The following is a 19526-nucleotide window of genomic DNA, read 5'->3' as shown; positions in this document are numbered from 1 at the left end:
GATGCACGCTTGTTTAATTGCACATCGTAGAACCTCACGAACGTCCTGCTGCCATCGTTGGAGAAAATAATGCAACAGTGACAGTGTCATTGAATTCACCATCCCTACTTCATTGTTACGCTATGGGTTGGCCAAGACCATCTGTCACCTGGTGGTATGGCAATAACATGCTTCCACTCAGTTCGGAGAATTATGAACAAGACACTGATTATACTCTTCTAATTCGTTCGGTGTCCGTCTATAATCTTGGTGTTTACACCTGTCAAGCTTACAACGGCATTAACAGACCTGCTTCTTGGTCTGTCACTGTTCAAACTACTGGTCCAATTTACAATATTAAACCTGAATATGCCAATTATACCAAATACATTGTCCAATCACCCAAAAAATTAGTCACCGAAAGACCACAATATCCTTACAGACCAACCAGAACACATCAACCTGATTCTTTCACTTTCCTACCTGTTTATCATCCCACTAGACATGACGTAACTATTATCGAAACTACTACAACCACAATGTCACCTGTCATTTCTAAATTTAAAGGTGAGATTTTCCTTCGTCTCTCCGAAATTTATTTTGGATTTTTATTTCTTCGTTTGCTTTCTCGCAATACTTTTTTTTTTTCTTGCATTTTATAACCATGCATGTTTAATGTGTTAACCTGCTTTATTATTATTATTGCAATTTAGAACAAATTGACTTTTCTTATGGAAGATCATGCGGATGAAAGTGAAACGAAGGTAGGCTTTGTTTACTTTTGTTTTTTTTTTATTCCACGCATCGCTCTAGTTTTTTTTTCTTTTTTTGAAATTTCAATTTTATTGTATTATAAAAATTTCGAATGATGTCATTTTTGGATTGTACTAATATTATCATTTTGTTTCGATACAGTACCGGTGAACGTCAGCGTTTCGGTAGCTCAAACACAATTTCCTGTAGGTAGTAACATCAGTATTGGTTGTAACGTTGACGGCTATCCAATTCCACGAGTACTTTGGTACAAAAATGATAGTCTCATACAAACTAACAATCGAATTAAAATATCTGGTAAGTATCTGTTCATAAATAAACATTTATATTATTTATACGAATACACACACGTTGAACGCGAAAAGTGAAATTTCAATTGGCACAAAGTTTACTTGCAATCCAATTTAATTTGAAATCATTTCAAGTTTCCCTTTTAGTCGGCTCTTACGACAAGCAGGGATTACTGAGGGGGTATTCTTCCCCGCCTCCCTCACGGGGATTATCTTAATATATATAAATTATGTATCGGACTGATTGTAAGCCACAGCAACACGTGGCGGGGCACCCCTAGTATAATTATACTTTAAATATAATAATAATAAAATATAAATAAATAAAGGACTAGTGCGTTCAACGTGTTGAACAGGAAAAATGACATTACTAACATTAAAAAAAAAAAAAAAATTATTTAAATTTGTAGAATCAAACAGACTTTTAATCATCGACGCGAATAAAGAGGACTCGGGACGTTATCGATGCGAAGCAACGAACGAATACACTTCTGATTCTGATAGCGTAGATATAATCGTAGATGGTAAGAAAAATATACAAAAATGTAAATGAAAAAAAAACAAAAAAGCAAACAAATTCTATTTGTTTGATTTTGTTTTAGGCATATTTATAGACCCGAATTGTCAAGACAACAGTTTCTTCGCAAAATGTGATTTAATCGTAATGGCACGTTATTGCCAACACAAGTATTATGCCAGATTTTGTTGTCGATCTTGCACGGAGGATGGACAATTACCGTCAAGAGGACCACACCTAAATGATTCGAGAAGAAAAAGAATGATATATTAAACAACAACAACAACAACAACAACAATAAACAACAAATAAATCGACTCTCGTTACGACTCAAATTAAAATAATCCATTATTCATTCGTGATTTAATATATGATGGACGAAGATCGTAATAATATATTTCTTGATATAAATAATGATCATATGATTGAAATCATAACAAGGATGAAGTATAATTGAAAATAATCATACGAAGCATCACTTGCATCGTAAAGCTGTGCAAATCGGCATTAATTTCACTGCCAAAGCCTTAGAACGAACACGTCTCTACCACACAAATGCATCATTAAAAATGCACATATATATATATATATATATATATATATATATATATATATATATATAAAAAAAACGGGATTATTAAAATAACTTTGAAAAAATAGAAAGAAGAAGATTAAATGTGTACTCAAGAAAAAATAATCGTTCATCCCGATCTTACTCGTCCATCATTCTCCATCATTAATTTCAATTCTTTCACTTTCTATTTCTACTTCTATTTCTATTTCTATATATATTTTATTTTCTTTATTTCTTACTTTATCTAACTTTCTCTCATCCATGTATATACAGTCTGACGCTGAATACTAGTCCGACAGAGTCCGAAAGTAAGCGGATTTGATTCTTCGAATTTTCAAATAAAAATAAACAAGAAAATAAACAAGAAAAAGGCATTCGATGACATTTATTAATATATGTACGTCATAGCGATTTAATTTTCAACTGTAAAACATTAGATTTTGTTAAACACACAATATTCATAGATTATATTATTTGAAAATAACGCGGCAACATATCCACGCGAATTCGTCAAACTTTAACGAAATAATACAAATATTATTTTAATATTATTCATTAAGTACATATTAGTAATATCAAAAATTTAAATTGTCTCGCTAGACGTACGTTGTGACGGAAAAAAAAAGAAAAAAAAAACAAAAGTGAAAAATGTGAAAGATAAATAAAAAAAAAAAAACAAAAAACAAATGGTCGAGAAATGAACGTTAAAAGATAATAAAAAAAAAAAAACAAAACCTCGACAAAATATTGTCATACGAAGTCAAGAAAAAATTCTTGTAGGAAACCTAGTTTGTATGATGCATATTACTACGAGCGTTATGTTGTACAATATAAAATAATAATAATAATAGTTGATTATACAATATATCGTTTATATAATCTATTATATTGTTATTACTTTATTTTTAACGATTAACATTCAAATGTTGCCATAACGTTGTGACCGGTCAGAAGAAAAAAAAAGGAAAGGAAAGGAAAGCAAAGATGCAACATTTTTTGTTTGTTTAACACGTTGATTGTCACGTGGATTATTCAACACTTGTTTTGTCAATCAAAACCACGTAGGTTGTATTACCATATTGTTTTTTATTTAATTTTACAATTCACACGATTGAAATTTTGATAATTGAGTTGCAATCAACGAGTTCATTACTTGGAACAAAAATAAACATTTGTTTATTAGTTGAAATAATTCAACAATATGTATGTTGCATCTTTGCTGAATATGTGTGCGTGTAGTATCTTTTAAGCAATCATTATAATTCAATCAAACAATCCATTCAATCAAATAATTAATCAATTAATTAATTAATTATTAACAAATGTGTCTCGTAGTCGAGACCAAATATTGCATTTATGTTTGTTGTTCCTCTTGACAATGATTTTTAATTAGAACAAATAATCGATGTCATTTTCATTGAATTAATATCACATCCAAATATTAATAATAATACTTTAAGATAATATCGATACCAACCAACCATAACATTTTGATATATGTGAATGAAAAAATTGAACAACTTAATCGATGACGTTACACACGTACGATAGAACATTTAAGATTATTATTATTATTATTATTATTATTAATATTAATATTATTATTATTATTACTCATTTTTACGTAGCTTTGGTTACAGTCGAATAAGAGTGCCTTATTAGATGTCCTTAAAAGAAATAATAAAAAAAAAAAAAGTAAAAAAAAAAACCATTCAAAAAAGAATGAAAAATTTTACCAAAAAAGAAAAATTTACAAAAAATAAGAAGAAAAAAAAGAATAAATAAATAAATAAATAAAAGAAATGAGAAAATATTCAGGAATGATTAATTAATTAGGGATATAATATAATTTATAATATTGTTAGTGTAAATATATATTATGGTGGTATGTTGCAGCGAGAACAAGAAAAGAACAAACAAACAAACAAAAAAAAAAAAGAAAACAAAGAAATCGTAGTGGATGAGATTGATTTTACGATATATTAAAAAATGAAACGGAAATATAAACAATTAAAAAAAGATAAATTAATGAAATGAACGTTTTATCATTCACTTCATATCATTGTAGAGACACGACCAAAACGAGTACGCGTATTTCAAACGATTTGCAGTGTTGAACCAAAATTTAACATTGTTGACAAATTTTTCTTATAGATATAAATATATATATATATATATATATAATATATTTAAAGAATAAAAAAAAAAAGAAAGAAATTAGTCGAAGATAGAAAGAGACACGTAATCAATTAAAAAAACAGAACTAGCTGTTGATGAGAAAATAAAAGAAAAGAAAAGAAAAAAAAATCATACAAAGATAAAACGTTGATAAATAAAACTAATGTGAAATAATAAAATAGTAAGAACGCACATATACACACACACATATATATATACATCGCGTTCATACTCGTATATATTAGTTTTACGTTTAAACGTAAGTAATTTATGAGATAAATAATCTTATCATCGTGTGAGTTTTATCTTCAATCTCGCGTGTTTTCAAAATTGCATATTATATTATAAACATACACACACATCTACAAACGAATACACGTACGAGAAGATTCTTTTAACCCTTTCACGAGCTAGCATGATTCACATTAAAAAACAAAAATTAATGCAAGTTATATTTGTCGTCCCATTTAATGTTTCACATGTTTCAATACATCAAATCGTTTTCAATCGTATAGAAAATTCGTTTTATATGAAGGTAGTAAAAGTTTAAAAAAAAAAAATATCCACTATAATGGCATGCACTATTATTCATTTATTATTATAAGTCGTGAAATGGTTATAAAAAAAAAAAAATAAAATAGAATTGTTAAGTATAAATGTATATACATATAAGTAACATTATTAACACACTCGTATCATCAATCTTTTTCTATACGTAGATCTTTGACGAACATAGATACTCCTATGTTTATTATTAAATCCGAAGGGAATGATCGTGATGTTGTTAATGCATGTTAATGCGTATTATTCAATTTTAAATTAGAAAAAAAAACAAAAAAATGGAGAGAAAAAGATAGAGAGAGAGAGAGAGAGAGAGAGAGAAGGATAAATAAAGTTATTAATGATTATAAGAAATAATGTGGAACATTCCTCGCATTTATATTAACCATAAGACGAATTAATCTAGCAATTCGACAAATCATTATTATTATTATTATAATTATTATTAATTATTATCATCATCACTATCGCATTAATGAATAAACAATGCGAGCATACACAATTTGTATGTATGTTTTAATTATTAATGAAATAATTCAATGTCATTCGGATATATAAATAAAAAATATTTCATTGTTTATCTATTCTAATTGAAAATAAAATTAACGATTAATATTATCCTTTTATATATATATATGTACAACGTAATCCTAAGACATCAGTGATAAACAAAATAAAAAGAAAAATTCATGAAAATCCCATCACGATCGACGCTACGGATTTCAATAAAAAAAAGAAAAAAAGAAAAAAAGAAAAAAAGAAAAAATAATAATAAAAGCGTATATCACCGATAGAATTTTGCCAAAAATTAAATTTATCATTAAACGTATTTAATTAAATAACTCGGAATACTATTGTCACGTGTAAACGATCCTTCAATTATACATTACGATTATAAAATGGAAAACTAATCTTAGGTCGATGATTTAATATTCTACGATTTTAAAGAAGAATACAAAATAATAAAATAATAAATAAATTAGAAATCAATCACACACAACCATTGTGACTATTATAAACATTGTATGGACAATAATATAATATAGTATGATATATAATATATATAGTATGATATAATATAATAAAATATAATATATAATATATAATATAAGATAGTATAATATATAATAGTATAATATATAATATTAATATTAATAATAATAATACTATTTAATATCCTTAAAAAAAAAAAAAAAAAAAAAATATATACACAAATCTATGAATAAATAAGTTTTCATTTTTATTTATCGTACCAAAAAAAAAAAACAAACACAAAATTGACCAAAATTTCGATCACATTGAAATGTCTTTTTTATTATTTAATAATACAGAAAAATAATTAATTATTGGCATTGAATTATTTGGGATTTGATTTTCTTTTTCCCTTGAATTTTCTCGTATCGCAATAAGCAAAATTTGAACGCATTAAAAATATTTTATGTTGTTCCTCTACAGCCATTGTTCTTTGTATTCGTTCAGTTGCAATACGTTCAATCGTGTAAAATAATTCCGAATGTATGGAAACACATTTTCGAAAATCTTTCCTATCGAGACGATAAACTTCACAAACGTCAACTGCAATCACAGTTGCAACACGTTTCTGATTGGGTACTATTAATGCAACTTCACCAAAATGAGCCCCATCATCCAAATAACATATCTACATTTGTAATTTAATATACCAATCATCATCGTTGTAATATTTTTGTATTTTCAAAATAATATTCAAATTGTGGTAAAAATTACTTTCTTCCCGGTTGGTGTTAAAACAACGACTGTACCAGTACATAAAAAAAACATACAATCACCATGAGTCCCATCTCTTATTATAACGTCATTTTGCAAATACAATTCGAATTTTAAATTTCTGACGATTGATTTTAAAACGTCCAATGGTAAATTACGAAATATATCAACATTTTCTACCAAACGTCTGCAAGATTGCATTGCAATTTCATCACGTAATTGTTCTAAAAATATATTTTTGCAAAAATTAGTCAAATAAAAGAAAATAAATGACAAAGATATAATAAGGTTGATTCGTGTAATAAACCTGAAAATTTGCTCAAAATTTGTTTCTCACGAAAAAAACTGTTTTTGAAACGATGACCATAACATAATAATAATCGATTTTTCATTTGCAATGGTAATTGTTTTTGTCTTGCAAATGCTTCTATATGACTGATTATTTCGTTATACTTAGTTTCAGCAGCTTCACTGAATCCTTTTACCTGCAGCAACGTAACTAACGTTAACAAAACTAAATAGATCGTTGAAAATATTTCATCGACGACTCACTTATAATGTAACATTCGACAAATCTGCCAAATATCATGAGTAAAGAATTTAATACGATGTCTGTGTCAGTTTTAGGTGATAATATACCATAACCACTTGCCAAAAGATTTTCCAATACTATGAAAAGTGCATGCTGAAATTTAACAGCTATACTTTCCTTTTGTATCTCTGCTATCCAACAATCGGTGCATTCCTTTAACAAATATTTCAATTAATCAATGTCAATTAATTCTCCGTTTCAATTATATATACTCACCGTTAATGAAATATTATAAAAATGTAATGTCAATATTGGCAAAATATAACACAAACATGTGAACCATATAATCAAATAAAATCCTAACACCAATGTGATTGTCGTTTGATAAGAAAAATTTTCTATCCTTAAATATTGATAAAACCAAAAGATGTAACAATTTATGGTTGGATAACGTGTCAATTTTAAAAGTGGTAGAATATTAATTAGAGTTATGATATGATATGAATCATTTCCTGGTAATCTTCGCCATAATAAAGTTATGTGATCGTATGGTAATGAGGAAAGTATGTCAACCATAAGATAACCCTTTGAGTATCTTCTAAATAATTCAAACAAATAAATCAATTTTTATATTACACACAAAATTGTTAATTAAATTATTATTAATTAAATGATACTTGATTATTTTAGACAATCTCAATTCAACTTGTACATTTTTTTTATCATAATAACCGGTCATGCAATTACAAATAATATCCAACCAACATATAACATAAATCAAAATATTAATTTTATCCAAACGCAATAATTCATAATCCATGATAATAAATGAAATCATAAAAGGTATGGTAAAAAATGCTATTCCATAAATGACAATCATAAATATTTCCCATAGAAGTCTAATTAAAAAATCATCAAAGTATGTTAAATTGTTTATAAGAAAGAAAATTAATGTTTTGTTTGAATATTTCATAGATTAACCTGAAATAACTAAATGGATGTATAACCCAATAATACTTAAGACGAAAGTGTCTTCTTTTTTCAACATTGATCGCTGTCATACTGTCCATGTATCTCATACATCTTGGTGTGCATTTATTTATACTGATTAATTTATACCATATTCGTTTAAAGTCCCAACAACTGACCATTTCATCCAAATCATCGATTCTCGTAAGTAATTCACAAACGTGACCTTGACCTATTGGAACATCGTTATCAGACATCACGAAAATTCTCAGATTAACTCCTTCATTTAATTTTATTCTGTTTCAAAGAAAACGTCAGAGAGAGATCGATTTCGATTTATCGATTTTCGAGAAATTTATGACAAACGAATAATTCATAATTTCAAGGGTTGCATCAAGGATTTTCAATTAAATTAACAATACAAAATAGTCATTTTTTAAATACAATTTACAAACTAAACTAAAAGAACCAGATCTTACATACTAAGGTTTCTAATTTTTTATTTCTTTTTATAAATAAACATTTTGTTTATACTTTCAGGCATTCATTTTATTAAGAATACGTTTAATCTCGAATTTACTTTTGTATATATTGACTTGTTATATTATTTATATCTGTTTTTAATAATGGCCATTAATAGTACAACAAAAATCTTCCTGTAATAAATGAAAGTTTAATATATCCGATCTATTGTTATAAACATTTTCGATAAACAATCATACTTTGTCATATAAAATAGAAATGTACTGAAAATGTAGTAATTATTAAAAAAAAAAAAATTGTTTATAACAAATTGTTTATAACAAATAGTGTAAACTAATTTTTCAACTAATCATCGTCAATGTTACGAAAAAGAAACCACAAAAAAAATTTGCTTTTATTTAATGGATTATAAAAATTTATAAAAATTGTTAATTAACAAATTGTTTATAAACAATAGTGTGGAAAAATAATAAATAATTTTCCCTGTAAAACGATACCCTTGTTATGTTTCTACGATTTTTAGTTTGGGAAATATTACTGTTTACGTGTACTGTTTATTTTTTTCCATTCATATTTGGATATGACTGAGTGACCTACATAAATTCTTGGAAATTACGAATGTTTACAATCGTCAGCTGTTATGCGTAAACAGATGTTACGCTACGCTTACTACGATCGATTCATGAATGAACGATCAATGTAAATCTTGCGAAGGCAATATCTTCCGAACCAAAAGTCGTAGAGACTTCAAACAAAAACCATTTTAAAGAGGAAAATGCCCTTTTTCTACCCACGCACTTAAATATTATCGATATGATAAGATCGATTTCATTAATTTTTTATAAACACATATATGCGCCTATTTATGTATAACAAATTATCTCTTTAAAACGTATTTGAACAATCTAAATAAAACTTTGTAAAATAATAATCAGATTCTATTAATAACGATATAATGTTATGAAATAATTTCCAAATATTATTTAAACAACACTAACACGTATAAATGTGATCAATCTCATATTTTACAGGAAGAAGATACATCATAGACTATTAATAATCCCATCGACTACTTTTAATTGTTCTTTTTTCTATTTTCCTTTTTAAATAAATTTTCTATCGTTTCGTCAGTCTTTCGTTATACTTAAATTTACTATCGATTTTAATTACAAATCGCATAAAAAAATACCATCATTTTCGAACAAACACCGGTATGTAATATACAATATACATACAATATCCAATAATGAAATCGTACAATACATGTAAAACCACCACCGGTTAACTCTTTCCCCGTACAATGTTTAATAAATATTCGAATATTGATCTTATTTCTTCAACAACATTATGTGATAATACATATATTTGTTTCTTTTTCAAAATAGTTCAATAATCTTTCAAGTATTTACTATTAATCGTCATCGTTTTTTTGTTCTTTTTTAAAAAAATTACTTCACATAATGAGTCTTACAATATTGATTATGAGATTTTCGGATGTGACAATCCGAGAATATTATTCTGATTTAATATCTGTCCTTATATGGCAGTGTCCTATCCTTGTTTGATATTTTTTTTTTCAGCCCCACCCCCATCCCCAGTTTGTTTCCTTTCATTTATTTGTTTTACGTTTACTGTGTTTATTTTTTTCCTTTTTCCTTTTTCCTTTTTTTTCTGTATTCGAGTTCAAACATCAATGCCAAGAAGTTCTCGACTGTCGGCCTTGGAAAGTCGACGACGTAAGCTACGACGACGAAACTCCTTCCATCAGACTGATGCACGTTTAACGCGAAAACTCGCCGAGGTTGATGGTGGCCTGTAACCTTGATAACCAGACGAATCCAATAATTCCGAATTAGTTTGTCCAAGACACGTGCATGAACACACGCTTACGCAATCATCGGTATCGTGAATTATCGGGACGAGATTTGGCAAAGCTTTCCCATTGACAGCAACTACTTCACCGTCCAAGGTTAACACGTGATCGGCAGTTATTTGTAAATCGTTATCCTCCCTACGTGGATCTCCGGTATTCCTGAATTAAAAATAAATATAAAAAAAAACAACAAGAGAGAAAAGAATTAATTTTTGTTTGTTAATTGAATTCTAATGAATTCACAATTTCTAATGAATTATTTACATTGTCATAAAACGTAGAACCAATAGATTTATGCTAGCTGCTACAACAGCTAAACCAAATAAAATGAACACCAGACTTAGAGCCACGTAACCTGGTTTGTTTGAAAGTGCATGATCGTTCTGAAAAAAAAAAATAAAAAATAAAAAAAGTGTATAATTATTTTATATAAAAAAATAATGAAGTTTAATAATAATGAAATTCACCTGCAATGCAACGAAATCACCGAAACCAATGGTCGTTAATGTGACGAAACAATAATAAAAACTATCGAAATAACTCCAACCCTCGTAACGTGAAAATACCGCAGCACCAGTAGTGATGATTATACTTGATAATAATCCAGTAGCCAACATTAGGTTCATTTCCGTAGCGTCGTTTTTTTTACATCTCATGTAAGTCTTTGCACGTCTTATAACAACCGATGCAAATTTGTTTAAACGTTCGCCAATACTTTGAAACATTACCAGACCAAGTGGTATGCCAACCATAGCATATGCCATGCAAAATGCTTTGCCACCAATGGTGACAGGTGTGGAATGTCCATAACCTCGACAAATAAATTTACAAGTTAATTAATATATGAGCTTTTGAAAATACCCATGTAATTCTTTCAAGCAGAAAATTGACAAGAAAATTACAACACTCATAATGAATATGAAATGTCTAACTATGCAAATGTAGGTAGGTATTAAAAAGGTAAAATATTACCGTGTACCTAAGAATAAATTTAATTAGATATTTGAATAAAGATAAGATTATATTATTTACCAATCATAGCGAGAACAACTGTAGCAAAGTAGAAGGCACCAGCAAATTTCCATTGAGGACCCGCTTTATGGGGTTTATTTTCAATAATTACGATTTCCACCATTCTATAATCCTCCTCGCTTATGTTATACTTTTTCATCATATTACGACGTATATCTAAAAAAATTCAATCCACTCGTCAAACCTTATACACATAGTAAACAATATAAATTAAAAAAAAAAAATAAAAAATAAAAAATAAAAATCGTACCTGATAAAAATTCGCGACGTTTCCTTTCGGTGTCCGATTCAAGTGCATCGAATACCGCAGCACCAATCAAAAGGTAAATAAATGTGCACACTACCAACGATAAAGTTCTAACGTTTTGTCTCTTCATCTTCGTTAATTAATTTTACAAAAAGATAACAATTTTTTGTACAATTCTTTTTAACAATAATTTCAATGCAATTTTATGAAAATTGTTCCATTCACACATCAATGAAACACATAACGTCCATTGAAAAACACTCAACACACGATTATCATCATCATCATCAAACTCCATTGGGAAAAATTGAAACAAATTTGAACCATATCGATTATTATTATTATTTAAATCATTCTGTTTCTTTTTTCTTTGAACATACTTGAAAGATTATCAAACAACTCGTGTTGTCGTGGTGCATGCACTTGTCTACAAAAACGTACAAAGTAACACAATGTTGCTTCTTCTTTGAACCCTCTCACAAACCCAGAACGAAACTCATGAAGTATTGATCGGTTCAACCACTACAAGATATACCTCCATGGAAATATGAAACACACCGCACCTAGTGATTTCTCCATAGATATAAATTGACAGTGGTAAAGATCTGTACTGTTACAGACACATAGTAGTCAATGTTGTTGTAAAATCAAACAGATTTATCTTGTAAGATAAACGACAGTGTTGTTATCGATCGTTGCTTACAATTTCGTGATACCTGTGGAAGATAATTCAGAGGACTACTCTGTACTTTTACCGACCATCAATCAATTACTATTTTAAAAAACACTTTAAACTATTTTGTTTAATGATATAATTATAACCATAAAAAATTTACGTAGATGTCACAACAGGGTATTAGTAGAATCCTCAAACCTTTCTAAATCTGCAGAGAATAATTAAAATGTCGCCAGTAGGCTGTGGGGGATGATTTGTAAAATCTGCCTAAATGACCATTTTAAATAACCAAAAATAAAATGAAAATTAAATTTGAAGTTAAAAATGTTTATAATTAATAATAAGAATAAAAGAAACTTTTGACAAATGTTAATTGAATTGAATTATTATGTAACTTGAATTAATTATCCAAAGATATACTAAATGTTTATTAATACGTATCTCTTATTAAAGGATCCATCAACGTTATTATCATGACTATTATAGTTAAGTATAAAAGCAAAAATAAAAGTAGTTAGTTAATGCTTTGAAATTAACTCCATTATCGTATTTTCCAGGAATTCAATGGACCTCCTTTCTTCCCTGGAATCACAGCCTTGACCCACTTTCAAGTTTCATCTTTATTATAAGATAAAGTTAAAGTTATAAGGGCTGAAGATTATTATTCGTCCAAAAAATATCACAGTTAATCGATCGATCGACCATTGATCCATACAAAAATTCACACCACGACAAATATATTATATAAATATTAGGAAAGATAAAGAATAGAAAGAACAATATTTGATATATTTGCATTTTGTATCTTACCTTTTTTTACCTTTCATTAAATGGAATCTTTTATAAAAGGTGAACTCGGTCGAAATTCTTTCATTGTCGAGTACTCGCTGCTAACGACGATCAAAGAACAATAAATCTTCAACTTGGTGACCCCTGATGATAAATGAAAACCATTTGAAAAGTTTTACCACAAAAATATCCGAGAGAAAGATTTCAAGCAAAGACTTCGTAACTACTCGAAAAGATAAAGAAAAGAGAAAGGGAGAGGGATTATTTTTAAAGAGAAATGTTCTTCAAATAAACTATGCCAACTATGATTCAATTAATATAACAATGGAAAAGGAAATTACGTCAAAGCATAATGGCACCGTCGACGAAGAAACTGAATGAACGTAAAGTCACCAAGTACATCAAACAAAATCCATATTCTCGTAGATGGTGTTGTAATTGTCATTGTACAGGTGTTCGACAAAATTATCATCAAAATATTGACGTTGATGAATTAATTTGGAAACTTTTAAATATCCAAAAACATAACCAAGGTGATCAATATTAATTAAATTCTAATTCCGATATTGACAATAATCATTTGAAAAGTATTATTATATGATAGAAATGAACTACGAACTATAAAATAAAATAGGTTTGAGAAAAAGAATATGTTTGATACCTGTTCAATACATATGTATATTGTAAAAAATTGTCATTCCAGTCACGAGAAGAACGTGGCAACTATCTCGAAGAAGAATGCCACGCGAGAGAAATGTGCATTATCGGAATTTAAGTTTATCTCCGTACGAGAGAGATTCGATATCACGTGTTAGCTCGGAATCCGGAACACCCTCATCTTTGGAGAACCTAACCGAACCTACGGATGTTTCAAGTGCTGGTTGTTGCTCCAGTACACCTAATTTCGCTAACGATGATTTCACTCATTCCTCCTATGTGGAAAATATTGGTCCACAATGTTCGATAAATGCCAACAGAGCTTTGTTAAACAAAAGATCCATCGTTCAGATTATTAACAATTACATCAGAGCTGGCTTCGAAGAAGGTTTTGTATTTGTTATTTTATGTGCACGCATGATTTCATCTGAAATGATTGTAATTTGTTCATTTTGTAGGTAAACGACAAGCAAAAATATACATTCGCAAAGCACTCAGATTCGGCGTTAAATCAGGATACTTAATCCCTGAAGGCCAAGTACTTAAAATATCTCCTACCTTGGCAAACTCAAGACAAATTGAGACACATTTACGAAAAAGAAAAGGACATACTTGTAGAGTCAATGACAATGGCCTTGAATTGGTTCAACGAAAGATTAGAAAGGACACCACCTTATCGCGAAATGTTAAAAATAGTGATGAATCTACCAACGAGAAACCTGAACGAAAAGATTTGAAACCTAAACGTCGAGGTTCGAGAAAAAAGGAGACAAAATCTAATGTTAAAAATTCTAATGAAAATCAAATCACCGATGATAAGAAAGATAAAGAAAAATCGAAAAATAATCGTCGTCGTAAAAAACAAATCAAGTTAGTGTCAAGAAAAAATTCGAATAAAATTAAAATAAAGAAACAATTGTACATAGAAGAAATCTATTTCTTTGACATCAATTTTTCTGTTCTTTTTCTAGAACTGGAAGAGTAGAAAAACGTGGAAGAAAGCGACAAAGAAGCGTCTCAAAAAAAAAGTCGTCGTCAAAGAAAAGGCGTAGCAATTCGAAATCATTCGAGAAAGAAGAAAACGTAGAGAACGATCTTGATGTTTTTAATGATCAAAATAATTTAGAATTAAATGAAGAAAAATGTCAGAATGTTGAAGATCTTGAAGATGAGGTCAAGGACGATTCTAGCGAATTCATTGGTTGTTCATTCTCAAAGAATCAGCTTCTCGCAGATCAAGAAAACGACCAAGACAACGACAACGACAACGACAACGACAACGACAACGACAACGACAACGACGACGAGGAAAAAGAAAAGTGTGAAAATAACGAGGATCAAGTAGACGATTCCGTTTTAAAGAGAAACGAGGGATGAACAAATTCTTTAAGAATAAAACAAGAAAAACAAATACTTTTATTTATTTATTTCTTTTTTTTTTCTTTTCTACCAACGAACGGCTAAAGAAAACTCGACCTTTTGAAAAGCAATTTTTTTTTTCTTATCCCATCTTGTCAGTTATATCGGTTTCTTTTATTGGTTATACACGAAATCTAAATAAATTTTATTACATTTTATATTTTTACTAAATTTTCTGAAACATTTCACATATACATATATGTATATACTATGTATATGTAATTTATCAAGATTTTGTATCAAAGTAAATAAAACGAAAATATATGACATTCGCTTTGCCACGCCGTTTTGATTCGCTCATATCAGACAATTTTGTTCATTTTCATATACAAACCGAACATAGTCGAATATATTTCGAGATATTTTGTCGTATGTCAAATATTAAATAAGATAAAAGAAGAAATGTTACAAATCTGTTAACTAATCGCGGCTAAATCAGTCATATCTTTCAATTCATGTTCATTTTTAATTTCTTTATTTTTTTTTTTTCTTATTAGATTAATTACAAATTTTTGATCAAATATAAAAAGCAATAGTAAAAAACTATTTGAATATTTTTAAAAAGCATTTTATACGATTAAATCTAAAGTTATTGTTATTATTATTATTATTATTATAACAAAATCGAAGTGTGAAAACGACGTTGGATTATTTCTTTTCCAATTCGTTCAAAATTTACAACAACAAAATTACGTAAGTATACATTAATAACAAATTTAATATAAAATTATTCGTGAGTTTACTTAAATTCCGAATTATAATAGATTTCAAGTGATTTAAATTAATAAACAAAAAAGAAAAAACAGAAAAAAAAATTTAAAAACAAAAAAAAAGAAAAATAAAAGAAATTTTTTTTTAAAATGATAAATGATTGAACCAACGGAATAACGTAACGCGTATCAAACGATCTATCCATACAGATAGGAACATAAACGTGTATTTACATGTATTTGTGTGTATATATAAATGTGTGCGTGTCTGTGTGTGTCTGTGTGTGTGTGTGTGTGCGATATGGCATGCCAGTGACCTATATATTCAGGTAATAATTTATTCCTTAAGGTCAGTAGTCAGTGGCATCGATTCTTTTATATCATATCCACCTTTTGTCGATACACCGTGTGTGTGTGTGTGTGTGTGTGTGTGCACGGCTTTAAATCTAATTTCACAATATACCCTTTTATTCGATAATAATTTAGGAAATAAAATGAATAATACAAAAGTAAGAAATAAATAAATGACATAATTAATTATTCTCTTTAATTTATCAACGATTTATCAACAATATTTAAAACAACATTTGTCTTCTACGTTCATATTATTTTCTGTTAAAATTCATACTAATTTCTCCTAAGAATATTTTTATTACTTTCATTTATTCAAATGATTTGCATTATTTTCTATTGTTTCTATTTTAAAGATTTTCTACGTTAGTAATATTAAATACACATTTCAACAGATTCAGATTCAACTTGGCTATTGATTCATAAATTCGTCTAACATGCAGCAGTAAAAGAAAAGAATAAATAAAATAATAATAATAATAATTCTGTAGGTAGGAAAGAAACGTCGCCTAAAAAAAGGGGGAATTTTCATCTTCGGTTATTTCATCGTAAAATAAACGGGAAGAAAAAGAAAGAAAGGAGAGTTAAGAGAAACGAGCTTTCGTCAAGGTAAACGAACAGAAAAAAGAAAAGAAAAGAAAAGAAAGAAAAAAGAAAAGAAAGAAAAAAGAAAAGGAAGGAAAGGAACTTACGGAAGAGGTCGCGAAGGTTATCGTCGGGGTCATTCGTGTCTGTTCAAGAAAAATGGGATACAGAAAGAACAGAAAAAGGAGCAATGGTCGTCGTTCCAAGTTGCACACTGTCAAACAACGTTGTCGTCGTACCTCAAAGAAACATTCTTGCTTGTCGTCCTGTGTACACAACAGATGCTGCTTGGGTAGCGAAGGTGAGTTTCCTTCCTAGTAACTTTCTCTACTTGCCAGTAACTTTCTTCTCGCCAGTAAAACATCGATCTTACTGCTATTAATTTTCGCTTAACACAATTGGGCCCGCTTCCACGAAAGAAACTAAACTAAACAAATTAAAAAAAACTTTGGCAAATCTTTTTTTCTTTTTCTTTTTCTTTTTCTTTTTCTTTTTCTTTTTCTTTTTCTTTTTCTTTTTCTTTTTCTTTTTCTTTTCTATCCGTTTTATTTCTTCTCGTTAAACTAATTATTCAATCATTATAGTTGAAGTTTTATAAATGATCATTTGCATAAAAAAGGACAACTTTCTGTTATCTTTTGTCGACTTTTCATTATTAAATGAAATTCAATGAATTTATATATTTGTAAACTTGTGTTTGTAAATTCTCAGCTTTAAGAAAAATGCAAATGATGAAAGCCCTAGATTTTGGAATCCAATCTGGTTATCTCGTACCAACGGATAAAACTTATAGGATTCTTCATGTATCCTCCGATCTTTTAAGAAAACAAAAGAGAAGAAAATCGGCAACTAGTTTAACGAGAAATTACAGGAGAATAGGATACGACGAGGATTCTTGGAATTTACGTGATAGAGAAAAGAATGATGTTGGAAGGAAAAATCGAATGAATCCGAAATTCGAAGAATATCCTGTACAAGATGCGAAACGTAGACGACGATCTAGAAGTAAGAGACGTAGTAGTCGTAGAAGATCAAGAAGCCGATCGAAAAATAAACGACGTAGATCTAGCAGAAAACGTAGCCGTAGTCGTAGAAGGTTGGTATTTCTAATATTAACTTTTTCATTTCTTATCCATCACAATATCTGTTTTCAAACAAATAGTTTACACATATTATTGTCATCTGTTCCAACTAAATATTTTATTTAAATACTGCGTAATGTGATATGTTAAATTAAAGTATGACATATATATATATATATATATATAATACAAATATTTATTATATGAAATAAATCGTAATAATTTGAATTTAGTCCAGTGTCATATTTTAACGTGATACTTATGTTACCGTTTTAATTAAACATATCACATATATTATATGTTTCATATATGTAGATTGAATCAACAACACTTTGATTTATTTTACATATCAAATGTTTAATAAATGTTTTCCATTTTACGACTTAACTTATTAGCATAATTGCCGATGCATACGAGATACATAATAACATCGAATATACCGTCAGAAAAATAATAATAACAACATAAAATGATCAAAAGTTTCGCATACATTTTTACAGTTCAAATAATTCCGAGAAAATGGGAGACGATGAAGATGATTACGAGCAAGAAGAAAATATTACAAAGAAAAATTCTCGTAACGAGCATACTACGGATAACAACAACGATTCAAGAAATTCACGCTCGAAATCACCAGGCGTTGACAAAACAAATATCGAAAAATCACCGGACGATATCTCCGACGTTTCTCTCGACGATGACGATGATTCCGAAGACGAAGATGATAAGAAGAAAAGCAACGACTCGTAATATTTATTTTCCAATATTTTTTTCTCTCTCTCTCTCTCTCTTTCTCTCTCTCTCTCCACCAATTATAGCCGCGATCCAAATTTCTAAGTATCGTCCACACGTCTATGTAATGCAAATTATTATATAACAACGATACATCCTATTATACAAACAATTAATCATTAATTAAATGAAATATATACCTATCTCTTCATATCAAAATATAATCATACATATACACAATCATTCATATACAAAACTAATCACTATATCAATGTATACACCCCGGTTATGAATACATATCACCGAATACATCATAATTACTATGATTACACCTATCTCATCTATCCCATATTCTACTCTCGTGATATCAACCATGACAGGAAAGAGAAATAGAGAAAAAAATTGCAGAAAAAATAGCTAGGTAGAAAAAGAATGCGTACCCCACTGCGAAAACTTCCCTCTCATCCTACCCCGACCTTGAAACGAAGTAACCGATGGAAGAACAAAAAAAAATCGATACCACCGGACAAGATCTACGATTTACGATCGAGATTCTTTCATCTACTTCAGATTTCATCTCAGTCAGTCACTCTCTTTTCTCCCTGAACTTCACTCTTTGACCCCTTCTCATTTCCCTTACCCCCTTACTCCCCATCTATCTCTCTCTTTCTCTAGCGCACTCTACACGCTTTTATCCGCATATCCTGCAGACCACATCTCTCTCTTTCTCTCTCTCTCTCTCCCTTTTCATCCCCCTCTTTCTGTCTAAC

At 29.0% G+C, this 19526-nt stretch overlaps 5 protein-coding genes across 10 annotated transcripts in view; 3 read left to right on the top strand and 2 right to left on the bottom strand.

The window, feature by feature from the left end:
• The window catches only part of Ppn (proteoglycan-like sulfated glycoprotein papilin), a 73560-nt gene extending 71414 nt beyond the window's left edge, over nt 1-2146 (top strand). For 4 of the 5 annotated variants that reach the window (XM_089172509.1, XM_015329576.2, XM_089172510.1 and 1 more), the window contains 4 exons: nt 31-546; nt 895-1050; nt 1454-1567; nt 1646-2146. In XM_089172509.1, the coding sequence (XP_089028635.1) occupies nt 31-546; nt 895-1050; nt 1454-1567; nt 1646-1833 (974 nt within the window). In that variant the 3' untranslated portion in view covers nt 1834-2146. The remainder of the gene's footprint in view (nt 1-30; nt 547-894; nt 1051-1453; nt 1568-1645) is intronic. The other variant, XM_089172511.1, reaches the window with a different exon arrangement.
• A 2145-nt stretch (nt 2147-4291) lies between these two features.
• On the bottom strand, nt 4292-12240 carry Task7 (TWIK-related acid-sensitive K[+] channel 7). Its single transcript, XM_015329574.2, has 5 exons — nt 11759-12240; nt 11509-11664; nt 10944-11287; nt 10741-10859; nt 4292-10635 (listed from the first exon to the last, which is right to left on the bottom strand). The coding sequence occupies exons 1-5, from the start codon at nt 11883-11885 to the stop codon at nt 10368-10370; spliced, it is 1014 nt and encodes a 337-aa protein (XP_015185060.1). The 5' UTR covers nt 11886-12240; the 3' UTR covers nt 4292-10367.
• On the bottom strand, nt 5853-8377 carry LOC107070983 (potassium/sodium hyperpolarization-activated cyclic nucleotide-gated channel 2). Its single transcript, XM_089172434.1, has 7 exons — nt 8133-8377; nt 7518-7749; nt 7172-7364; nt 6927-7118; nt 6620-6843; nt 6327-6533; nt 5853-5882 (listed from the first exon to the last, which is right to left on the bottom strand). Exons 1-7 carry the CDS (start codon nt 8375-8377, stop codon nt 5853-5855), a joined length of 1323 nt encoding a protein of 440 aa, XP_089028560.1.
• Nucleotides 12241-12446: 206 nt separating the features above from the next.
• Nucleotides 12447-15755, top strand: LOC149032579 (uncharacterized). Of its 2 annotated transcripts, XM_089172515.1 has the most exons (5): nt 12447-12916; nt 12989-13753; nt 13924-14265; nt 14336-14747; nt 14849-15755. In XM_089172515.1, exons 2-5 carry the CDS (start codon nt 13573-13575, stop codon nt 15252-15254), a joined length of 1341 nt encoding a protein of 446 aa, XP_089028641.1. In that variant the 5' UTR covers nt 12447-12916; nt 12989-13572; the 3' UTR covers nt 15255-15755. The 2 variants fall into 2 exon arrangements, with proteins under 2 accessions (XP_089028641.1, XP_089028640.1); XM_089172514.1 differs by having other exon boundaries at nt 12447-13753.
• A 1288-nt stretch (nt 15756-17043) lies between these two features.
• Nucleotides 17044-19488, top strand: LOC149032578 (uncharacterized). Its single transcript, XM_089172516.1, has 3 exons — nt 17044-17243; nt 17654-18038; nt 18525-19488. Exons 1-3 carry the CDS (start codon nt 17102-17104, stop codon nt 18772-18774), a joined length of 777 nt encoding a protein of 258 aa, XP_089028642.1. The 5' UTR covers nt 17044-17101; the 3' UTR covers nt 18775-19488.
• The last annotated feature ends 38 nt before the right edge of the window (nt 19489-19526 follow it).

Source organism: Polistes dominula, unplaced genomic scaffold (genome assembly GCF_049000335.1).
Source record: "Polistes dominula isolate Pdom_NZ unplaced genomic scaffold, Pdom_raw_medaka contig_74, whole genome shotgun sequence".
NCBI classification, from domain to species: Eukaryota; Metazoa; Arthropoda; class Insecta; order Hymenoptera; family Vespidae; genus Polistes; species Polistes dominula.
Note: the sequence above shows the minus strand (reverse complement) of the source record. Positions and strands in the feature narration are given on the sequence as shown.

Excerpts from the sequence above, each read along its gene's own strand:
- Task7 (XM_015329574.2), bottom strand. The coding sequence starts at position 11,885 with ATGAAGAGACAAAACGTTAGAACTTTATCGTTGGTAGTGTGCACATTT. Across the intron at positions 11,288-11,508 it reads AGTTGTTCTCGCTATGATTG|GTTATGGACATTCCACACCT; the intron begins GTAAATAATATA and ends TTATTTGTCGAG. Across the intron at positions 10,860-10,943 it reads GTGATTTCGTTGCATTGCAG|AACGATCATGCACTTTCAAA; the intron begins GTGAATTTCATT and ends TTTTTTTTTCAG.
- LOC107070983 (XM_089172434.1), bottom strand. The coding sequence starts at position 8,377 with ATGTCTGATAACGATGTTCCAATAGGTCAAGGTCACGTTTGTGAATTA. Across the intron at positions 7,750-8,132 it reads CATCCATTTAGTTATTTCAG|AAGATACTCAAAGGGTTATC; the intron begins GTTAATCTATGA and ends TGAATTATTTAG. Across the intron at positions 7,365-7,517 it reads ATCAAACGACAATCACATTG|GAATGCACCGATTGTTGGAT; the intron begins GTGTTAGGATTT and ends TATTTGTTAAAG.
- LOC149032578 (XM_089172516.1), top strand. The coding sequence starts at position 17,102 with ATGGGATACAGAAAGAACAGAAAAAGGAGCAATGGTCGTCGTTCCAAG. Across the intron at positions 17,244-17,653 it reads ATGCTGCTTGGGTAGCGAAG|CTTTAAGAAAAATGCAAATG; the intron begins GTGAGTTTCCTT and ends GTAAATTCTCAG. Across the intron at positions 18,039-18,524 it reads CGTAGCCGTAGTCGTAGAAG|TTCAAATAATTCCGAGAAAA; the intron begins GTTGGTATTTCT and ends ACATTTTTACAG.
- LOC149032579 (XM_089172515.1), top strand. The coding sequence starts at position 13,573 with ATGGCACCGTCGACGAAGAAACTGAATGAACGTAAAGTCACCAAGTAC. Across the intron at positions 13,754-13,923 it reads TATCCAAAAACATAACCAAG|TCACGAGAAGAACGTGGCAA; the intron begins GTGATCAATATT and ends TTGTCATTCCAG. Across the intron at positions 14,266-14,335 it reads CAGAGCTGGCTTCGAAGAAG|GTAAACGACAAGCAAAAATA; the intron begins GTTTTGTATTTG and ends TTCATTTTGTAG.